The sequence below is a fragment of the Argentina silus genome (genome assembly GCF_951799395.1).
Source record: "Argentina silus genome assembly, chromosome: 7".
In the NCBI taxonomy this organism is placed as follows: domain Eukaryota; kingdom Metazoa; phylum Chordata; class Actinopteri; order Argentiniformes; family Argentinidae; genus Argentina; species Argentina silus.
Window position 1 is genome coordinate 5,344,637 of NC_139661.1, and position 19,714 is coordinate 5,364,350.

The 19,714-nt window shown below is 44.2% G+C and overlaps 1 protein-coding gene across 1 annotated transcript in view; it reads left to right on the forward strand.

Annotated features, from left to right (window-relative positions):
* cfap299 (cilia and flagella associated protein 299) overlaps nucleotides 1-17,574 on the forward strand; it is a gene marked incomplete at both ends in the record, with an annotated part of 70,965 nt that extends 53,391 nt beyond the window's left edge. Inside the window, 3 exons of the mRNA XM_083673120.1 lie at nucleotides 5,599-5,741; nucleotides 14,947-15,076; nucleotides 17,479-17,574. Coding sequence (XP_083529246.1) covers nucleotides 5,599-5,741; nucleotides 14,947-15,076; nucleotides 17,479-17,574 — 369 coding nt within the window. The remainder of the gene's footprint in view (nucleotides 1-5,598; nucleotides 5,742-14,946; nucleotides 15,077-17,478) is intronic.
* Between the last annotated feature and the right edge of the window lie 2,140 nt (nucleotides 17,575-19,714).

A 19,714-nucleotide genomic window follows, 5' to 3' on the forward strand; every position in this document is an offset into this window, starting at 1 on the left:
ATAAACAGCATATAACAGGTAATATAACATGCTGTGAGATGTCCAAAGTGTTCATTTTAATAACAGCAGGTCCTGGAGATCACTCCCTCGCATCACTGCCATATGGTGCAGCTGGGAACTGCTCTGGCTCCACAAACAGCACGCTGTGGCTTTAGGATCTGTTACTCTTCCCCTTCAAACTGTAGGCTTTTTTGGGCAGATCCCTGTTCGCTTCCAAGCAGTACCATATGACATGGACAATATCCAGATCAGCTAAATTACTCTGTTGCGTTCCGTATCATTCCCACCATGTTCGCATGTCATCATTTTTTAAGTCAAGCAATCGCGCGTTATTGTGAAGCAGCGTTCGTCAGCTCGACGAAACCCCTAAAACAAAAGCGTGAACGTAAATCATTTCTGTCAGGGAAGCAATCAGAGACAACGAGACAAGCCTATATGTAGGACGAAAACTAAGGAGGTTTTAATAGAATTTTTAAAACACCATTCGAGTTGCAGGATAGCATTTTCTGATTCGGAGCGCCCTGTAATTTGAAGTATGTGGGTTCAAGCCACTTATTTTGTGGCGGAGGCTTTACTGGCGAGTTCTGCGAAAAGGCAGGGGCCAAGGCAACCTCTGGGGCCGAGCTGCCTGACTTGCCTGCCTGCCTGCCTGACTGATTGACCAAGCCGCTTCCCCTTTGGTATATGGCCACAGTTGTTCTGCCCTCAGGGGCTAACCTCAGGGTGTAGCTGTCTTACCATTGGGTGTTTGGAGAGCGGAATCAGAGGACACCTGCCCTTGGGATTTATTTATTTCGCTTCCTGCACAAACACCCGAGCACACTGTTTATGAATGCAGATGGAGAGCACATGGGGTAAACAAATGCCCAAATCTCCTTTCCTAAACCGCATTTCAAACAACATTCAAAACCTTAACATCTCTGTATTTTGACTGATGCATTCCTCAAGGCGGTTTGTCATGACACTGCTCAAAATTGTTATTTTCGTGTTTAAAAAGAGCTGAACAAAGATTACTCTACGTCGTTTGAACTGAGTGTTTGGTTGCAGCTCTCCTATGTGCAAAGCCTGCTTATTCGGTGAATATGTTCGCTTCTATTTTTAGCTAAGTGACCGTCCAACACACTGTACTCTGAAATGCTTAAAGAGAATACAGATATAAAGTTTAACCACTGAGTAGCGCAAGCAGTCTTTTGGTATGGTTAAGTTGTGCATTTTTGTTTCTTATGCCAAGACATCTGTCTAGTGACCCACCCTATAATTATAAGCGAAAGGAAACAGCGTCTTTTGATTATTTTCATCCTTATTGCATGCATGTGCACATAAAATCAAGCCTGTTAAGACCATTATGATAAGCAAAACTCTAGACACTGACATATAAATCTAGTTTTCTGGAGAAAAAAATGTTGCTAATCTTTGTTTGGGAGACTGTTTAACATGACATGATGCCACTGTTGTAATCCTAGACATCACAGTAACTTATTTAAAAAGACATCACTGCCACATATGAAACACAAAATATGTCAAAAACAATGTGGTAAAGCTGTCTCATCATGGTTTTTCACAGTTATTTTCAAGTATTACAGATGAGGACAGACCTTGGCAGTGTCTTATAAACATGGCTTAAAGCTGATATCAAAAGTGTATACCATTAGGCTCATGCCTACAAATTACACAACTATGATTAAGAAAATCTTGGGGTCACAAATTTCAAGATCAAAGTCAAAACATTCCAATTTAAACTTATGGCAGAGGTTTACACTTTACAAACAAATGCATACACATGGATGGCCCCAAATGCATGGCCCCAATACTCGTAATACATTTTGCAAGATTGTTTTTTAAACAATCTTTAAAGGCAGATTCCCACATTCACTCAATTTATCACATGCTATTTCACAGATTCCAATTGTAAATGAAGATGAACATAAAAACATAAAAAAGGATGAAACCTGCTCCTTTGAGGAACCTGTCCAGTCTGTGTGTGAGGGAATGGTTTGTAAGGGTGGGTACTAGTCCACGGTCCACCCAGAGGGCAGTCGTGGGAGTTTATGTTACAGTAGCTCACACAGATCACTATGACTCACAGCACAAACATCTCTTCAGACTCTTATCTGACAGACATCCTCCTGAAACATGCTGCAAGAAGTGGGTCTGACCAGGTGTTTGTGCGTGCGTGCGTGCGTGCGTGCGTGCGTGCGTGTGTGCGTGTGTGCGTGTGTGTGTGTGTGTGTGTGTGTGTGTGTGTGTGTGTGTGTGTGTGTGTGTGAGCCTGCATGCGAGCCTGTGGCGTGCATGGGTCTGTATGAGTGCATATGTGTCACCTCATGAAATAAGGCCTTATTCAAACACATGTATCATCCACCTCAATGTCCAAAACAGCATTGTTTTGCTCTTTTGGTATTATTCCATTCAGCAGACAGCCTTGTTGTGCTGGCCGATGTACATGAACAGTAGGCCACTGGGATGACCTGATTGGGTGTCCACCACCACGGACATCTCAGTAAGTGAGCCCCGGATCACATATCCTCCAGGAAGTGTAAGTCCGGGTAGATCCCCACAGAAGCAAGCACACCTCAGCACATCTGGTTTCCACCGCTGCATCTATTACACAAGCCCCGCTGTGTGAAGTCACTTCCAAGTCAAATAAGCAACCCCCTTCTGCTCCTCCTTCTCCCCTCCCTCTATCCCTTCCTCCCTCCCCCCCCTCCCCCCTTCAAGGAATACCTAAAGAGGGACAAGGGCAAAGCCTGCCAAAAAAAAGGACTCCGACCTCAAACATTCCTGTCGTACAGGCCATGTTTTCATTACCCCAACAAATTTACACAGTTGTTAGTGATGGCCCGGGATTCCTCCTAAAGCGCGGCCCACCAATAATAAACAGAGGGGCAGCTGACACCCTGAGACACCTGCACGGCTCCCTGACAGTGCAGGATTGTTCCCGGGGATGAGGAGAGATGTGGGGGGGGGTGGGGGGGGGGGGGGGTGGCACAGGGAGGCCCCAGAGTTCCTGTGAAAGTGTTATCCACCGAGAGGGTGCCATTGCCTGCCTGCCCCACCACCTTGACGCACAGTCCCCCCAATCTCACACACACACCCCTTCAGATGCAATGGAAAACCCTGCAGGAGAAACCACCCTTGTGCGCCGGCCGGGGCAGCAGTGTGATAAAAGCCATTCAGTCATTTCCTCGGAGCAGTGGGCTTTGCTTCGCTCCCCCCTTCTCTCTCCTGTAGGAGGGGATGGATGGTGGACGTGAGAGAGTGCCTCCAGACAGACAGGGAACTGGGGATGCTGTTTGCTCGCACTGCTGGGCAGCTTCTCTCTCTGTCAGTCACACACACACACACACACACACACACACACACACACACGACTCACGCCACAGGATGTCAGGTGGCCCTACCATTGTGTCGGCACCTGTAGGACATTGTCAAAACACAAAGGAGCTGCACAGTACGTGTCACTCTGCTGTCAGCTCCTGTTTGGCCTTAATTTGTAAATCCTCATCTCTATGCCACAGGGCTTTGGAAAGATTAGCCAATGGTTTGTATAGTAGTTCACATCTGTGTAGGTTTTGGTCGTGGTGAAGGGGCAGGGATCCCTCCGTGGTTTTCACAGACCTCATTGATTATGATTGTCAACAGTGTCTGATTTCACTGTTAAACATTTCAAGTCTAAATAGGAATTTCAAGGGTGGGGTACGAGGATATGAAGTGTTTTGTTTTGCTTTTAAATTGTCAGGATCAAGGAGTCAAACAAATCGGAGCTCCATTGTACTTTTGTGGGTTTGTGTAACCGTCATCTTTATGGTCACCTGGCTTTTTTTTTCCGCTCCAGCCATCTGAAATTACAACTGTGTAAATGTATGCATTAAATAGTTACAAAGAACGGCCTTGAATATTGAGTGTCACAAAGACCTGCCTGCCTCTACCTGTGGCTTGGGTATCAGTCTGCTTCTCAGGCAGAAACCAGAGTGACGTTAGCCACAAAGCTGGGCCTCTCGCTCAACTGCCCTGTGAGGTCAGAGCACCTGTTTCTCAGACGCTGCTAGCAGGTGACGCAAGCAAGTCCTCTGTTTACCCGAGGAAACCTGCTCCTGACCATATGGGATAGACCCCCGCCTTCTTTCCCTCAGTTAGCCTACAGTACAAATACATAGACTGAAGGTTAGCTTTGGTCCTCAGTAGCAAATAGCTGTGGGCAGCGGAGTCTGACTGCGTGAATAGAAAGGCGATCTGTGCGATTCACTCTCCTCCCACAGTTACTCTCTCTCTCTCTCTCTGCCTCCACCTGATGATGTCTTTTCAAGGTTGGCGGCGGGAGCACAGAAGCCACCAGATAGGGTAGCTGGCTCGGGCCCCCGGCCAGCTGTGAACCCGATAGCATCTGTTTAAAGGATATAAAGAGGAGCTCCTCTCTTCCTTTGAGCTCTGGAGCGCTAGTTATCTCACTCCTATTGTAAGGGGATCCACAGATGGGCCCCGGTCCTGACAGTAATACAAATGTGATATCACCAGCTGTGGTATTCCGCCTGGATCATCTCACTGTACTGTACTAGTGGAATTCACACCAGAAGAATCAACAGACAAGACAGACACAACAGCTTCTCTTCTCTAACATGTTTTGTTTACCACGGGGGCCTTTGATCTTTTGGAAACCAGACAAAACCTCTTCACACTTGAGTGTCTTTATTCTGTTTAGAGTTGTGGGGGGGGGGTTTATCAAAGGGGAGGTTATCTATACAATCAAATTGACATGAAAAGATCATTTCAAGTTCCTCTGTCACCTGAGGGTACGACTGCTAGCCTTTCATTTTCTTTGTCTGAATCCTATGACCAATCCATTTGTCATCTTTTATTCAGCCTTGTTTAGGTTCAACATAGACGTGATGAAGTGGTTTGAGTTTACATTATCCTTTCAGACCTCAAGGAACTAACACCTGATGGTGGCAAGAAAATAGCATGTTTTGAATGATTTATCTTCCTTTCAACAAAAGATTCATTGATAAAGAGACACCAAACAAAGCCCATCTTCACTTGACCCAGACTAGATTAGTCTCACTCAGTTTAGAACAGATAGGCCAATGCCAGCATGTCATTTTTCTCCATTTATCCTCATTTTGAACTTCCAACATCTGCGTGTGTAGAGCCTAACTACAATTTTCCTGAAATTTGCCATTGTGTCGTGTGTGTATTTCAAGATAAGATTTGGCCCCTCTATATTTTGTGCGAACACTTCATTTATACAGCAACATTATACCATACTAGACCTATTGTCTGCTTGCCCTTGGCCAGAACTGAGAACTGAGAACTGAAAGGTTAAGTCACACGTCTCAAGCTATGTCCCACACACCCGTCTGGGCACACCACCTCAGTATACCCGAGCTATCAGGACGACACAAGTTGGAGTCATTTTGATTCGTGGTTGATTCATAGAGTAACATGTGCCATTGGCTCTTCAGGTAGGAGTATGTGTAACAGATCCCCTCTATCTCTCCATTATTAATGATTGATATCGCCCCTCTCCTCCTTTTTCCTCAGTGCAGCGTGGTCATGATTATTTACACAGTATTTCCTCCCCTTTTCTCTCTCTTTTTACAGTCTATTATTTTCATAAGGGACCGAAATGCTCTCGGACAGGAAATATCTGGCTATATAGACTACTCCCACAGACTCAAAACCGAAGAATTCGAACCATACTTCAACGGAAAGAAGAGGCTTCTGCCAAGACCAACGGATTTAAGGTGAGCCTACTTTTAATGTAACATGTCCGTGTTGGTTGGAGAGGCCTTGAGTAAAGCAAGATTTTACAAGTCTTGAAGGGTGAGGAAATCTTTTTCTTGGGGATTAAAGATCCACGTTGACGTGAGTGCCCAATAGGCTTGGACAGGGCTGTGCTAATGAAAGCCTGTGTGGTTAACATGCAACATCAGTCGTCGTGGCTTGAACATACCGTTCAACACATCTCCTCTCGACACAGATGTGAAATAGATCCACTCATGAGTACCTTAAATAGGACCAGTGGAGTGCTGCTCCAACCAGGACACGCCAGACACCTTCAGGTTGAGTTTGGATGGATCATTAGAGAGACATTGAAGAGCTTTTTCATTGTTGTGTTAATTGAATGTCTTAAAAATCTTTTCATTTGGTAGATTGGGGAAATGTCATATTATGCTATTATTATGATGACTATCATGCTATGAGAAATGTTTGAATATTTGTCCTTCAATTAAACAGATTATATTGTAATCTTGTTAATCTCGCTATATGAGAGCTGTGTACATAGAGTAGAGTGCTGGCAGGGAATTATTGGAACCAAAATCATTCCTACATTCCACATGTTCTTGCACAGTAACATATCCCCTACATTTCAGATATGTGCTAGAAATCCCATGAGGACAAACACACCTGGGGAGGATTATGTGGGTGTGTGTGTGTGTGTGTGTGCGTGTGCATGCGCGTGCATGAGTGTGTGTGTCAGAGGAGGCTGGTGGAGGGACAGATCTCCTTCACACACTGATATGTTTGTTCTCTGCTGATGTACACTTGTTAGACATGACATTAACAATTGGACAGCCTGTAAGCTTTCAACTTGATCATTTGTTTGAACATTCATTTGAATAGGGATAGATAGAAATGATTGATACAATTTAAACTGACACATGCAATTATCAAGAGTCAGATGCATTGGCCCGTCATGCTTTAGCTTGCACTAATTTTCAGCATCAGTCTCTAGATGAGCTTTCAAAACTGAGACAAAAAAAACGAATAATACAGCAAAAGTGATTATTCCAAAATTGTTCAGCTCATTGAATTTTGAGCATTGTCCTATGGTGTCATCCATTTGGTCCATAGTTTGAAGCGAGTCCTAGTCTGTCACTAGTCTTGCGGATCTGGTTGTGCCTTATCGTCAACACCTCCCCGGACACAGAATGATTTGCTAACTTTTAGAGCCTTGCCGATGATAGTTGTTTGCACTAGTTACAGTATAGAGATTTATTTAGATGTATAGAGGGCGGAATTTCCACCTATCCAAGCTTGTGATTTGTTGGTAGAAATCCCTGTCTGTAGATAGTTAGCTCAAAGTTCTCAAAAACTGTATCCATTATTTCCAGACGTACCGCATTAGCTGGTACGGAAGGTCGAGACTAGTTTGTCACTGAATAACCAGTGCGTTTTTTGGATAGGCCATAGGATTTAAAAGTTTCGGTAAACAATTTCAAGACTTGAAACACAGTATACTGTATCTCCAAAGTGCTTTCTAGTCTTGCCATTTCAGTCCTGTTTAGTTTTACTTGTGTTCCTCTGCATCAGTGAGAAGCTAAACACAAATGCGAGATGCCTGTCATTCCAGATTACCCGTTACACGTTGTCACAATGAGATACATGTGCTGCAAACGACCTCAACAAAGTTGTGTTGTCACCATTTAATTCATCATCGCGGAATTCTTTTGAAACCTGTTTTCATCTTGTAAATACCATAAATACATCATTGTAAACACTGTACAAAACTGAAATACAATGTGGTTTGTACATTTTTTGCTTTTGGCAGACAGAATGCTCAAAGTGTGCGAACGGGAACACGGGCGTTTATTGGTGGAAGTGGTTTTCGCTTTCTTTCACTCTGAAGTGTCCAAAGCGCGAGGCTTCGTGTTGTCATGATGTTTTGCCAGTCTTCACCTTTCTCTCTCTTTCATGAACGAATGAATGAATACAGTTGTCTTATTCAACAATAAAATGTGTGCTCGCCGTGTGTGAATGTTGTCGTATCAACACTGTTAGCCTGTCTAGTCTTCGCCTCAGTCTCAGCATTTCTCAACATTTCGATCCTCTTGAGCAAATCAGTCTGCAACAGTTTCCTGTAGGCCTAAGAGTATGTTGCCCCTGAAGGCGAGTTGGCCACACCTGAGTCTCGAAGTGCCCCTGAACTCCTCTCCATTGGCCGATGGAACCCCCACATGAGCTTTCCACAGGAAAAGTCTGTGAGTCATGGAGTGAGCATGTCTAGAGAGAGAGAGCCTCCTCCCTAACGGTGCCTTTATGAGGCCTACTCCTCTGTACATCCCTCTTTTCTCTACATCTTTATCTTTCCCCGTGTCTCTCTCTCTCTCTCTCTCCCTCTCCCTCTACGTCCCTCTATGTTCTATTCAAGCTGTATCTGTGTCTATGTGTCCACTTGCTTTCTTCCCTCTTTCCTCTCTCCTTTGCTCTCACCCCCTCTTCTTCCTTACACTCATCTCTCTTTCTCTCTCTCTCTCTCTCTCTCTCTCTCTCTCTCTCGCTCTCTCTCTCTCTCCCTCCAACCCCCCCTTCCCCCCCCTCTCTCTCTCCCTCCAACCCCCCCCCTCTCTCTCTCTCTCCCTCCAACCCCCCCCCCCTCCTCTCTCTCTCTCTCTCTCTCTCTCTCTCTCTCTCTCTCTCTCCTCCAACCCCCCCCCTTCCCCCCCCTCCTCTCTCTCTCTCTCTCTCTCTCTCTCTCTCTCTCTCTCTCTCTCCCTCCAACCCCCTCCCCCTTCCCCCCCCTCTCTCTCTCTCTGTCAGGAACAATAACACAGTGCGTGTGGTTGCCACTAAGAGGGAGCAGATGCTGAAGTCGCTGCCCACTCAGTGCACAGACGCACAAACCTCTCCACCACAGGCCCTGGAGCTCTGTCCCTCCACGCCACAAAGAACGCAGCCCAGGACACCAGGCAGTACACCAGCCTCCCCAGCCTCCCCAGCCTCCCCAGCCTCCGCCGCCCGCTCCAACCGAGGTGGATAGGTTCACCCCTGCACAAACCGGCCTTGGAAAAAAGACACCGGTTGGAGTTTCTTTCCTTTGGAGTAGACAATTCCTCATTAGGATTCAGACAGAGGCTGTATGTGGACAGGTTTTTCTGATTTGTAAGCAAGATGGGAGAACAGGGAGAAATTATTTTACAATTTGTATTCCTCTAGGCCTATTGCTAAGACTGTGAACCATGATAAAGCTGTTTTTGGTTGAATATAGAGAGGGTTCACTAATTGGTGTAGACGTATGAGTAGAGGGGGCACTCTGTGTTCACTGTGATTGGCAAAGCAGTGAGAATGTTTGGATAGATCATGCATGGAGGCACACACACACACACACACACACACACTGTATGTGTTACAATATGTGAATCTGGTTTCATATTTACAGTACACACACACACACACACACACACACACACACACACACATGCACGCACGCACAAACACACACACACACACTCACACAGAAACACACACTCCGCATCCACTCCGGACCCTCACCTAATTATCCCACAGATTTGCTCCACGCACCCAGCTTCCTGCCAGTCCAGATGTGCCTCCAGCATCTCTGATGTCTATTTAATGTTCCCTAGCAAAGTGACCATCTGTTTATGTACTCTGACCATTTCCCCCTCTCTGCTCGCTCAATTCAATAAGCTCTTGGACAGACTGGGCACGGTCTCACGCAGATAGCACACAGTCCTAATTGGTTTACTTTTCACCTTCGGTCAATGTGTCGGAAGCCTAAAAACACAGAGGTCTTTTGGCAGGAACAGGCACGAGCCAGACAATCAATGTCATTTTTGAAGACACTTCTCACAGACAATAAATAATCAGGCGGCATTTCACAGTTTTATATTCCAAGCTAATATGTGATTACAAACAACTCTTCACATGGGAAAATGGGTGAATGTTAAGTGCCTCCCCATACTTAATACTGTATATTATTTAGATATGCTTTACCATACTTGCCATATAGTGAACCCTATTGTATCCCACTACTAGTTTAATCCCCTCCATAGCTGAATACTGTAGATGCCAGCATGCGTTGACTCCAATAACTGATCCAAATATAATACAGTATGAGACATTGAACTTGAAGGATTTTGCACCAGAGAAAAACATGGTGTGCCTGCCTCCCTCCTCCTAGCCAAGCCAAAACCATATCGCCTCCATGCTCAGCTCCTGCAATGCACCTGTGTGTCTGGCTTCATTTGCTGCTGCGAAAATATTTGCATTGCTGTCCTACTTTATTAACTTTTAACACAGAGGTGAAACGGTTCCAGCACCAGAGGTGAATTACCAGGTTGGCCGGCATTGTCCGTCCTGGGGGGTGGCGGTGGGACATTCTATCTTAGAATCACAATGGGAGTTTGCCGGGGCTTCCAATAAGTATTTGTCAGAAAGTTGGAACATTCCACGTTCTGTGTGTGTCGACATCACATTCACACATGGCGAGCACACATTTTATTGTCTGTGTCCTCAGGGCAAAATTCAAATGAGCTATTTGGTCCTTGTGTTGATATGTTTTGTAACAGAGTGCTGATAGATTGACTTGAGGATTCTATCAGGCTATCAGTAATAAAGCCATTTGAGCCTCCCTGCCAAGTTTGATAGATTATGCTATCTGTCTTATGGACATTTAATTGTGATTTAATGGTTTGATTGGTCGTGGCAACACAAAAGTGACCTACATGGAAATTGGAATGTAGGATCATAAAACTATCCAAAGCTCTCCCAAGTCACTATCCCCAACTATAAATCCCTGTTATAATCACTACACGGCGTTGTCATTGCAAACTGATAAGATGTTGTCAGTGACTGCCCTCCCTTGGACTGGTGAACGTAGGACTCCGAAGTATTGGGTTCCTTGTATTATTGTAGGCCCTTTTTAAAAAGCAGAGGATGACCCTGGAGAGTGCAGCGATAGTTAACCTCACTCAGTGAAGGTGTTATTAGTCTCCTGAGCCCCCAGCCATATGGAAGAAAGTATAACACCCAATTGTGTCGCTGCATTATGTAATGCCTCAAGCCGCGTGTAGCAGAACTCACAGACTTGACAACAAGCCACAACACCTCAAAGAAACATAAAACGTGCACTCCATGGTTTGAAAAAGCATGTGGTGTAGATTTGGGATTTGCTGTCTCTAGGCATGCTAACGTACAAGGCAACACAGGTACAGGCTGAAAATAGCTCTTTAGATGGCACATTTGTTAATGTGAGATACACAATCGTAAACCGTTATCGGCTTGTGTTTTGTGATAGTGCTGTTTATGCCATGTGGGATGCTAAAGGTATGTTGCTCATTCACTACATCCAGCTTAGAAAGCCCCCCTTTTAAACCCTGTAATGACACTGTTGACATTGGGCTGGAAAATGGCAGTCTATAGATAACAATAGAATAGAATGGAAAGCCATAGGACGCAGAGCACGTGTCAACTGCACTGGTTAAAGGCCTAGGCTAGGGCCAGGGGAGGCTGGTGGAGGTAGAGATCGGAGGTAGAGAACAGGCTCATTGTAATGCTTGGAATGGAATCTTCCGATTTCTGCATCCACCAGCCTCCCCTGTCTAGGGCCCAGTGCTACAAGCACAGTCATTGTTTCCACCAAATCCAGGTTCTCACACTTTACTGGTCCATGTGTCTGGGTGTGGTGCCATCCAGCTGCAAGGTTTTCTCCCCAACGTGACCAAACACACGTACACACACACACCACACGTCCAATTGCTGGGTGACATTTCATTTGGGACAATAGGAGTGGGTCACAAGTGCAAACGAGCATGTCCCAATCATACCTTTTACTGTGTGTTCCTTCACCACTCCAACAGCCTGTGTGAAAATAGTGGAACAGAAAAGGGATTGTAACATAGCTGTAACTGCACCAGAGGAATGTACAGTGACATCAATCAAGGGTACATACTGGATCTCAGCTCTTGTACTGTGAATAAAACAGGTCTCGAACACGTTCTGTCCGTCTTGTCTTTTCATGTTCAGTGTTAAAATATCTCACATCTGCCCGTTTTTTTTTTTCTCCCCCGAAAGCAAGTGGTTCACCATGGCATAAAAGTGGTTCACCCAAAAAATGTTAATTGCTGTATGGCATTTCGGTATAAATAAGCCACTGAAAATCGCTGTCAATCCTAATTCAATAGGAGGGGAAGTATGCACGTGTTTGTGTGCGCAAGTCTCAGACACAATATAATTTTCTGTAAATAGAGAGACCCCTGCGAGCCTTGAGGGAAAACCTCAATTTGTTCTTCATAATTGGAACGCTGGAATAGTCTATTCTGGACCTCCATCACTCTGCTATGTTGGTAATGCTGTGTAATGCACAGGCTTCTTGCCCTGTCTTACCTTGTAATTTTATGCATCAGTGTGTCTCCCCACAGAGTTTTGACTGTCAGTGTCACAAAAAAAACCTACTGTGTTTACTGTAAAAGAAGTCACTCCAAATGCTGACAGGAGAAGTAAAAAAAAAAAAAAAAACTTCAGTGAAACCAGATGGCAAATATAGGGTGTCATTGGATTTGACTTTCAGAATAGAAACTTGCCTTTGGGGGAGGGGGAGGGGGGGGGTCAGAATATGGTTTTAAAAAAAGGTTTTGGGACTGTCAATAACTACATCATGTCTCATGATTTCCTACTAGTAGGCCCCATCTAAAGGAAGTAAGTGCCTTACTGTAGCGGACCAGATCCTATAGTGGGGGGAGGGATGGAGGATGTGGCCACGTCTCCTGGTCCCAAGAGCAGCCAAAGGTGATAAACATGGCCTATGTCAAGATGTTCCGCTGTGGTGGGTGTCCCCCAGGGTGTTACTGTGATGAAGCCCAATCCTGTCCTCTCAGTCTGATTTACTGCCCTTTGGGTGTGCAACCAGCAACCACTCCAGGAAAACACGTTGCCGGGAAAGCAGTAGCAAACGTAATTGTGGCCTCTTTTGTGTGTGTGTGTGTGTGTGTGTGTTCTTTTTTTTGGGGGGGTGCTTGAATAAACATTTTATAGCTATTCGAAAAAGTTAAATTTGAAATGATACAAATTGACATTGCCTTTTTAATTGCATGTCGGGGCCCTGTGTTTTTTGGAAGGACCACACGGGTGTTTTTTTTTAATGTAGCCATATGTTTGCTTATAATTTGTTGTGAGCTAAATGTGTTTGCATTCAGAACATATTTTTATGACCCACATGCAAATGGCAGAGACTTTATGTTGCACCAGAGATTGCTACTGAAACAAATCTCCGAAAGACTTAGCCATAGCCTGACACCAGCCAAACGAGGACAATATTTCAAAGTTCGCTGTGGCCTAAATGTAAATGTAAGCATTCTGTGATTTATTTTTTATGGTCTGGGTCATTAAAGTTTTACATCTGTTGTTTATCATGTATTGGACGCAGTTAGGCAACACAGCAGTGATATATAACATGTAGTGCACTGGCTTTGTTCCAGTGTGTTATCATGATCACGCATGATATGCGTAATTTGCCGCTGTGCGACGCTTCTCCCCCACCCCCACCCCCACCCCCACCCCCACCCCACCCCACACTCTGAGCCTCTCCCTAGATTTATACAGAGCCTCTTCCCTAAGGTCCAACTTTGTTCTTGGACCACAAACTACTGCTGGGGAACGGCTGAGGCCCACTAAAGCAACCTCCAGCTCCTCAAAGTGTGACATTTGGAGTTGTGTTACTGCGAAGCAGCTGGCTCGCACCGCTGGAATCGGAGCGATGAGAACCGCTAAAAAGGGCCAGCATGTCATTCCGGGACGGAGCGCAGCCATTCCAACGGCCCCCGATACGGCCTTTATTTATTGACCGCTGAGTGCTGTGATTACAATCAAACCTGTTACCGCCGTGGTGTGATTGAGGCCGACGTCGGTCGCAGTTCTCTTAATCAGTGGAGTGGTGCAGATTAAACAGTTTGTTGGTGATGTAGGTGTGTCAGACTCGTTAAAGTTAAAGAATGGCTGGCGATGAAGTTGATAAAGATTTGAATGAGCATGAATTCATGTGAAAGACGATTAATCACTTTAATACCACTGTACTGGGGTTAGCCTCTGATAGGCCCACGCTATTCCTCCTTCAGGATGTTTTAACTCTTAGTCAGCCAGGTGATTGTGTGGTTTTATGTGTGTTGGAGCTGTTCCTGTTTTTCCATCACATATTTAGTTGTTGCCTGTCAGTAACTATAAATGTATTCCTATGACTGAGTGTCTGTGAGAGTTTTATTAAAGCAGGTTCAAGCACGGACAATACTGTATGTGATTCCCCAATAATGAGATGTTGTTGAACCTGATCCACTCGTAGCAGTTCTCGACAACATGGGCTAGAGGTCTGCCAAAATTGTGGTTTTGGGAATGTCAAGTTTACTAGAAATTCTTCCCTTTTTCTCCTCTTTTACACCAAATATCTTATCTACCACAAACTGCGTTAGGGGTCTTTGTTTAATCACTGTTTTTACAGAGAAAATGATACAGCGACTACCACTAATTGCATAATCTATCAAATTTGACGTCTTACCGAATCAGATCCTCACTTGATGTACTGTGTTTTAAACACATCATTACTGCAGCTCGAAGGTCCCAACTGTTATTTTTCCTTCAACTCTGACCCCCTGTGTGCTTGTGCTATTGCCCACTGTCACTCCTCGACTTGTGTCAATACAGGAACGTGGAAAAGGAAAGGAGGATCCAATCGGATGCCATAAATTAATCCACCATTTATTTTGGAACCCAAACCTTTATATGGGATTCAATTCCTTATTAGCCACAGCTTTACCTTTGTGCTTGGCCTTGGAGAAATCCAACAGCACCTCCGAATCAAATTGGAAACAGACTTGACATTTTCCTCTCTTAAAAGATAAATTAAGCTGTGGTGGCTTTTGTTTTCTGACTAACAAGATTTGTTTTATAACCAGCTGTTAAACATTGATATAATAATGACACTGGATGTTGTAATACTTTATAATCCTAGAATATGTTTTCTGTTTCAAATATGCTGAGTCGTGACCTCTGTACAGTTCGTGTTGCACGCATGGGAGAAAGAACAGGTTGTTTTAAAGCCACTAGCAGAGCAAGCCAATAAAGAAAAATGTCCTGTTAAGATATGCTCTAAAAAGTCTAGGGCTAGGCTACAGTATATGCCCTGCCTGTTGTATCTAAATGGTTTCACTCTTTCTAAAGCTTCTACAACTGGGAGACACAAGTGTCCACATCCAACCCAAGTGCAAACTACCAGGTCATCGCAGAGAATTCAAGTGGTCTGCTCTTCAAAAACAAGAGGGATCGAAAAATCCTTAATGTGGATCCAAAGGTAGGTCTTCCCTCTCAGTTCCCTGTTGCCTTTTGGTTTTGTTTTCGAGCCCCAGGGAGACAAATGGTGTGTCTAACTGCAGGGTGACTTCACCTGTTAACCACCATTAAACACTTCCAGGGAGAGCAAGTGTTCTGAAAACAAATCTGCCACATGCTACTTGTTATGGGTGTTAATAAGAGTTTCAAATCTATAGAAACTTGAGATTTGTGCAGTGAATACCATAAAAACCCACATGTATAGCGACGATCACTTAAAAGCAACAAAGAACGCTGAGTCTAATCATATTCAAGACATTTGGGTTTTTTTAAATGGAAGGAACCCTAATCCTGAGGTGAAAATGATCACCTCCATCCTTGCAAACTGACTGAGGTACTGTCGAAAAGAGAAAACCTTCTGAATTCTGAAAAAGTCTGAATGGAAACAGCAGTTACATAACCTCTGGTCCATGGAGATCAATGGTCAGTTTTGAACCTTCCGGCCAGGCTGTAATCGCCTACTCAGTCTGCCTTGGTCAGTGTCACAGAAACCCACTATGTAGCTCTCTCACCCTGCAACTTGAAAGAGAGAGACAGATAGAGAGAGATAAACAGTATGTATGCTTTCTACTGTACCTGCATGGTGAGAGGAGGAGGTGAGGATTAGGACAGGTGTTTCCTCCACACAGACATAGTCTGACAGGGGTCCTAAGAATAACTCTACAGACAGATACAGCACCACTTTTTTCCCCTCTGGTTTTCCTCTACGCTGGGGGCGGAGAGAGGAGGTGGTTCGTGGAGCAGTACTATTTTGAAAGTGAGGAATTGCAGACGGAGCTTTGGGGGTGGCGTTTTGCTGCCTTGTTGAGGGCAAAATGGCAGCGCAGTGTTCTAGCTGCGGTCGAGCACCGCCCCGACCAGGCTGCCTATTAAAAACACAAGAGGAGGTACAGGAAGCCAGACAGAGCAACCACCCGGATGCCCAGAGCCCTGCTCAGCCCAGCCCAGCCCCAGCCCAGCTCAGAATGGCCCAGAACAGCCCTTACCCACCATGAGCTCACTGCCCATGTGGACGAGTTCTCTCAGGGAAACTTCCAGAACCAGGACACACATCAAACACAAAGCTAGTTTTGGGTGGCTTGTTTGTTTTTCTCTCGTTATTATACCATGACCGTTCAGCCGGGCTTCAGCCAAAACCTCTCTTACTGAAGTGTTGGAGTTGTGTCATTGACATAATACAATCTAGTTTTCTTTTTTTTTTGTAATGCAATCGAGTTTTAATTTTCGATGTACTGTTCCAGAGTGTTTTTCCGCTGAAATACTGTACATATTTGAAGCAATTCAACTATTAAGTGCTTAAGTTCAATTTGTATGTACAAATAAATAGATATGCAAAGCATATGATTATTTGTATATACACCTTTCATTACATTGATATGTGGTCATCTGTCCTTATTTGTTCTTTTGAACCTCCGAGAGAACGCTCAGCATTGCTTATTAAGACGCCCACAAGTGCGTTTGAGGTAAAAGTGTAAATTGAATGTAATGGGTGGCTATGTGTCCACTCCCACTGAAAGCTTTTGACACAGTTAGCCTTTAATAAAGAATCACAGCTGGTACTTTATTTAATCTTGGTGGAGGGGCCTTGTTGAGGCCATAATTCAAAGTCACACCCAAAACTGTATAGGTTAAAATGATCAAAATATTCAGTAAATTTAAGACTTGAATTATTCAAAATTGCATTTTCTGCATTTAATATGCACTTTTAACATCCTGCAGAGTGTACCCATTATTACGAAAAAGCCTTACTTAACTGTAGACCCCAGAATATAGGCATAGTGCTTGTTTAATTTTAAACACCCAACTTCCACATGTTCCTGCCACATCAGGATACATCATTTATGAAACTATTTAAATGTTTCCATACCCAATCATTATCACATCTAATCTACAGTATCTTGAGCAAACACACTCTTGAACAGATTCAAAAGCTCCCTTGAACAGAGTACAATATGTTACCCACTGTGAGTGATTAACCAACCAACCAACCATTTAAGCCTACCACCGAGAATGTTCCATAAAGACCCACCGCTTAGGTGAGAGGGATAATACTTTTACTGGATTAACTGATAATCAAATAAAAGCCATCAGTATAAACAATACACTTTTAAGTATTAGAAAAAGGGTTCCAAAAGGGTTCTTTGTCTGTCCCTGTGGGAGAACGCTTTAAAGAACCCTTATGGGTTCCATGTAGAACCCTTCGAGTTTCAAGTTTAGAACCTTCTGCGGAATAGGTTCTACATGGAACCCAAAAGGGTTTTTCAAATGGTTCTCCCACAGGGACAGCCGAAGAATCCTTTATGGTTCTAGGTAGCACCTTTTTCTAAGATTGTACGTACATGTCTTTCTCTTCACCCCCTCCAGGCATCACCTGGCGACAACTCTTCCAGAACCCCCCTCCAGTCGGAACTCTACATCCAAGTCGTCATCTATGACCACATCACCAGGAGGAAAACCTAAGCCCCATTCCTGCCGCCGCACACTACAATTAAACACATTGAAAAGCCCTGGAAGCCTCTAATTTGATCTACATAAAAGTTGTTTTAGTCTCCCCGTCATTTACATTGCTGTTCTCCGTATCATGCTCACCATCTGGGCGTGGGGAGTGATGGAGGAACGCTTCCTTAAGAAGCTGGGATGAGGAAAAAAAGAGGGGAAACACCATCAGGCCTGCTCGTGGATTTTCCAGTTGACGAATGCTGCTAACCTTTGATTTCACTTGATGATTTTGTTTTGCTCAATTCTTTCAGTTTGTTTGTTTGTTTGTTTGTTTGTCGATTAATAACATGAGAATCTATTTAGGACTTCATAAAGTCTTTATAAGCACTGATCATGTTTGTTTGTGACAGCAGGCATATGTGGAGAGCGGTCTCCCTGGCTTGCCTCAGCTGGAAACTCAACAGAGATGTGCGTGACTACGGGGAGGCTTGATGTTATGATGTTGGGATGCAGAGTTTCGAGATGTAATAACTTTGCTATGACTTTGCAGCCTTCCCCAAATTGAGAGTGTGTTTGAGGGAGTGTGTTTGAGTGCAGCTAAGCCCCCCCCCCCCCCCCCCCCTGTTTTAGTCCCTTAATCGTTTGTATTCCCCATAGTAAAGGCAGGCCCAGTTTGTTTGGTGTCCCCAGAGCGGTGGTCTGAGTTAAACAGCAGGAACCTGCTCAGGGACCTGAGGCTTGTCTAGTAGTTTCACCCTGCATGTTTCAGCTGTTTGTCTAAACAAATTAAAGGCGTAAGAGCTTTGAAAGATGATGGGGGCTGCTTTCATGTTCTCCCCCAGGCTGCGGTAGCTAGCTCCAATTGGGACTGGAAGAATGCTGCCAGTCTTCACAAAGGGAGGGAAATGGGCTTAAAGCATTCCGCATGTTCCCAGATGCCAGGCAGACTTCAGGACATCAAAGTGCTCTATCATTTACATATCAGTCACTCAGTGACTATTTTCAGTCCAGAGAGAGAGAACGGGAGTTTACAAATAATTGACCTCAAAAAATACTTTGTGGCGGTGGCACAATTTGAGTTTGGCAGTTGGCACCCGTTCCTTGAGTTTGATGTGTTTTTAGTTGGTTGTTTCCGTTGCTTTGATTATAGATCTGCAAGAAGAAACACTCAAAAATGGAGTCTACGAAGTGGTACAATGTGTCATCACGAATAGACCACAGCAATTAATGCATCATTAAATACTATTCCATACATTTTTGGTCAAAACAGTCAACACAAAAAACTCTGGTTTACTGCTAATTTCATGCTGATTGAACTGGATAGCAAGCAAACCTGAAGGTGGCATAAGGACATTGGCAGCCTTATATCCTCCTTGACCTCCTTTTGGTTTACACTCTCTCCATATTCTGATGTATTTACCTCAGACTTGCCATTGCAATCAATCAGCCATCCTGTTTCTTATTTAATCACAAGGAAGACCTCAAACGCTGGGTGGCGAATGAGCGTTTCACCCACATTTAGAACTGTTTAGCTTTACAGGCCACAGCTCATTCATGTGGTGGAATGGCAGTGATGAAACTGCCCACTGCCTCTCCGAGAACGGCACAACTCACTCAAACACCTACCAATCAAAACAGCAGATGTGCTCGTGAAAAGAGAAGGGGGGGTGGGAGCAGGGCGACAAACAAGCAAGTGTATGACCGTAATGCACCAGTCTGCATGCTGCTTTCTGCTTTATTTGATTTGTTTCATTGAAAGCCCCAAATAAACAGGACATTGGAATTCATTCAAACAGATCATTATGCTTGTAAATAGTCATGATTTAACAATAAAAATCCAAATAAAATGAAGTATTTAAATGGATGTGTTCCTTCCTTTATTTTATTGGACATTTAAACTGCTGGGTTTTGACCAAAGAAACCTTTCATTAGTTGGAGGCCTAACCTGTTCCTAATACATGTTATGAGGTGAAGAGGTGAATCTAGGACAATGTAGGCCTTCTCATAGAGATATATGTATAGTCATATCTGTGGTCTGGTTAATGCATTAAGAGACCTTCAGGTTTATGTCTGTTCTAATGTACACTAATCTAAACTGATTTGAGCTTGCTTCAGTGGAAAGATTTCGTTTTTAGTAATTGCACTTATTCTTATATTTGGG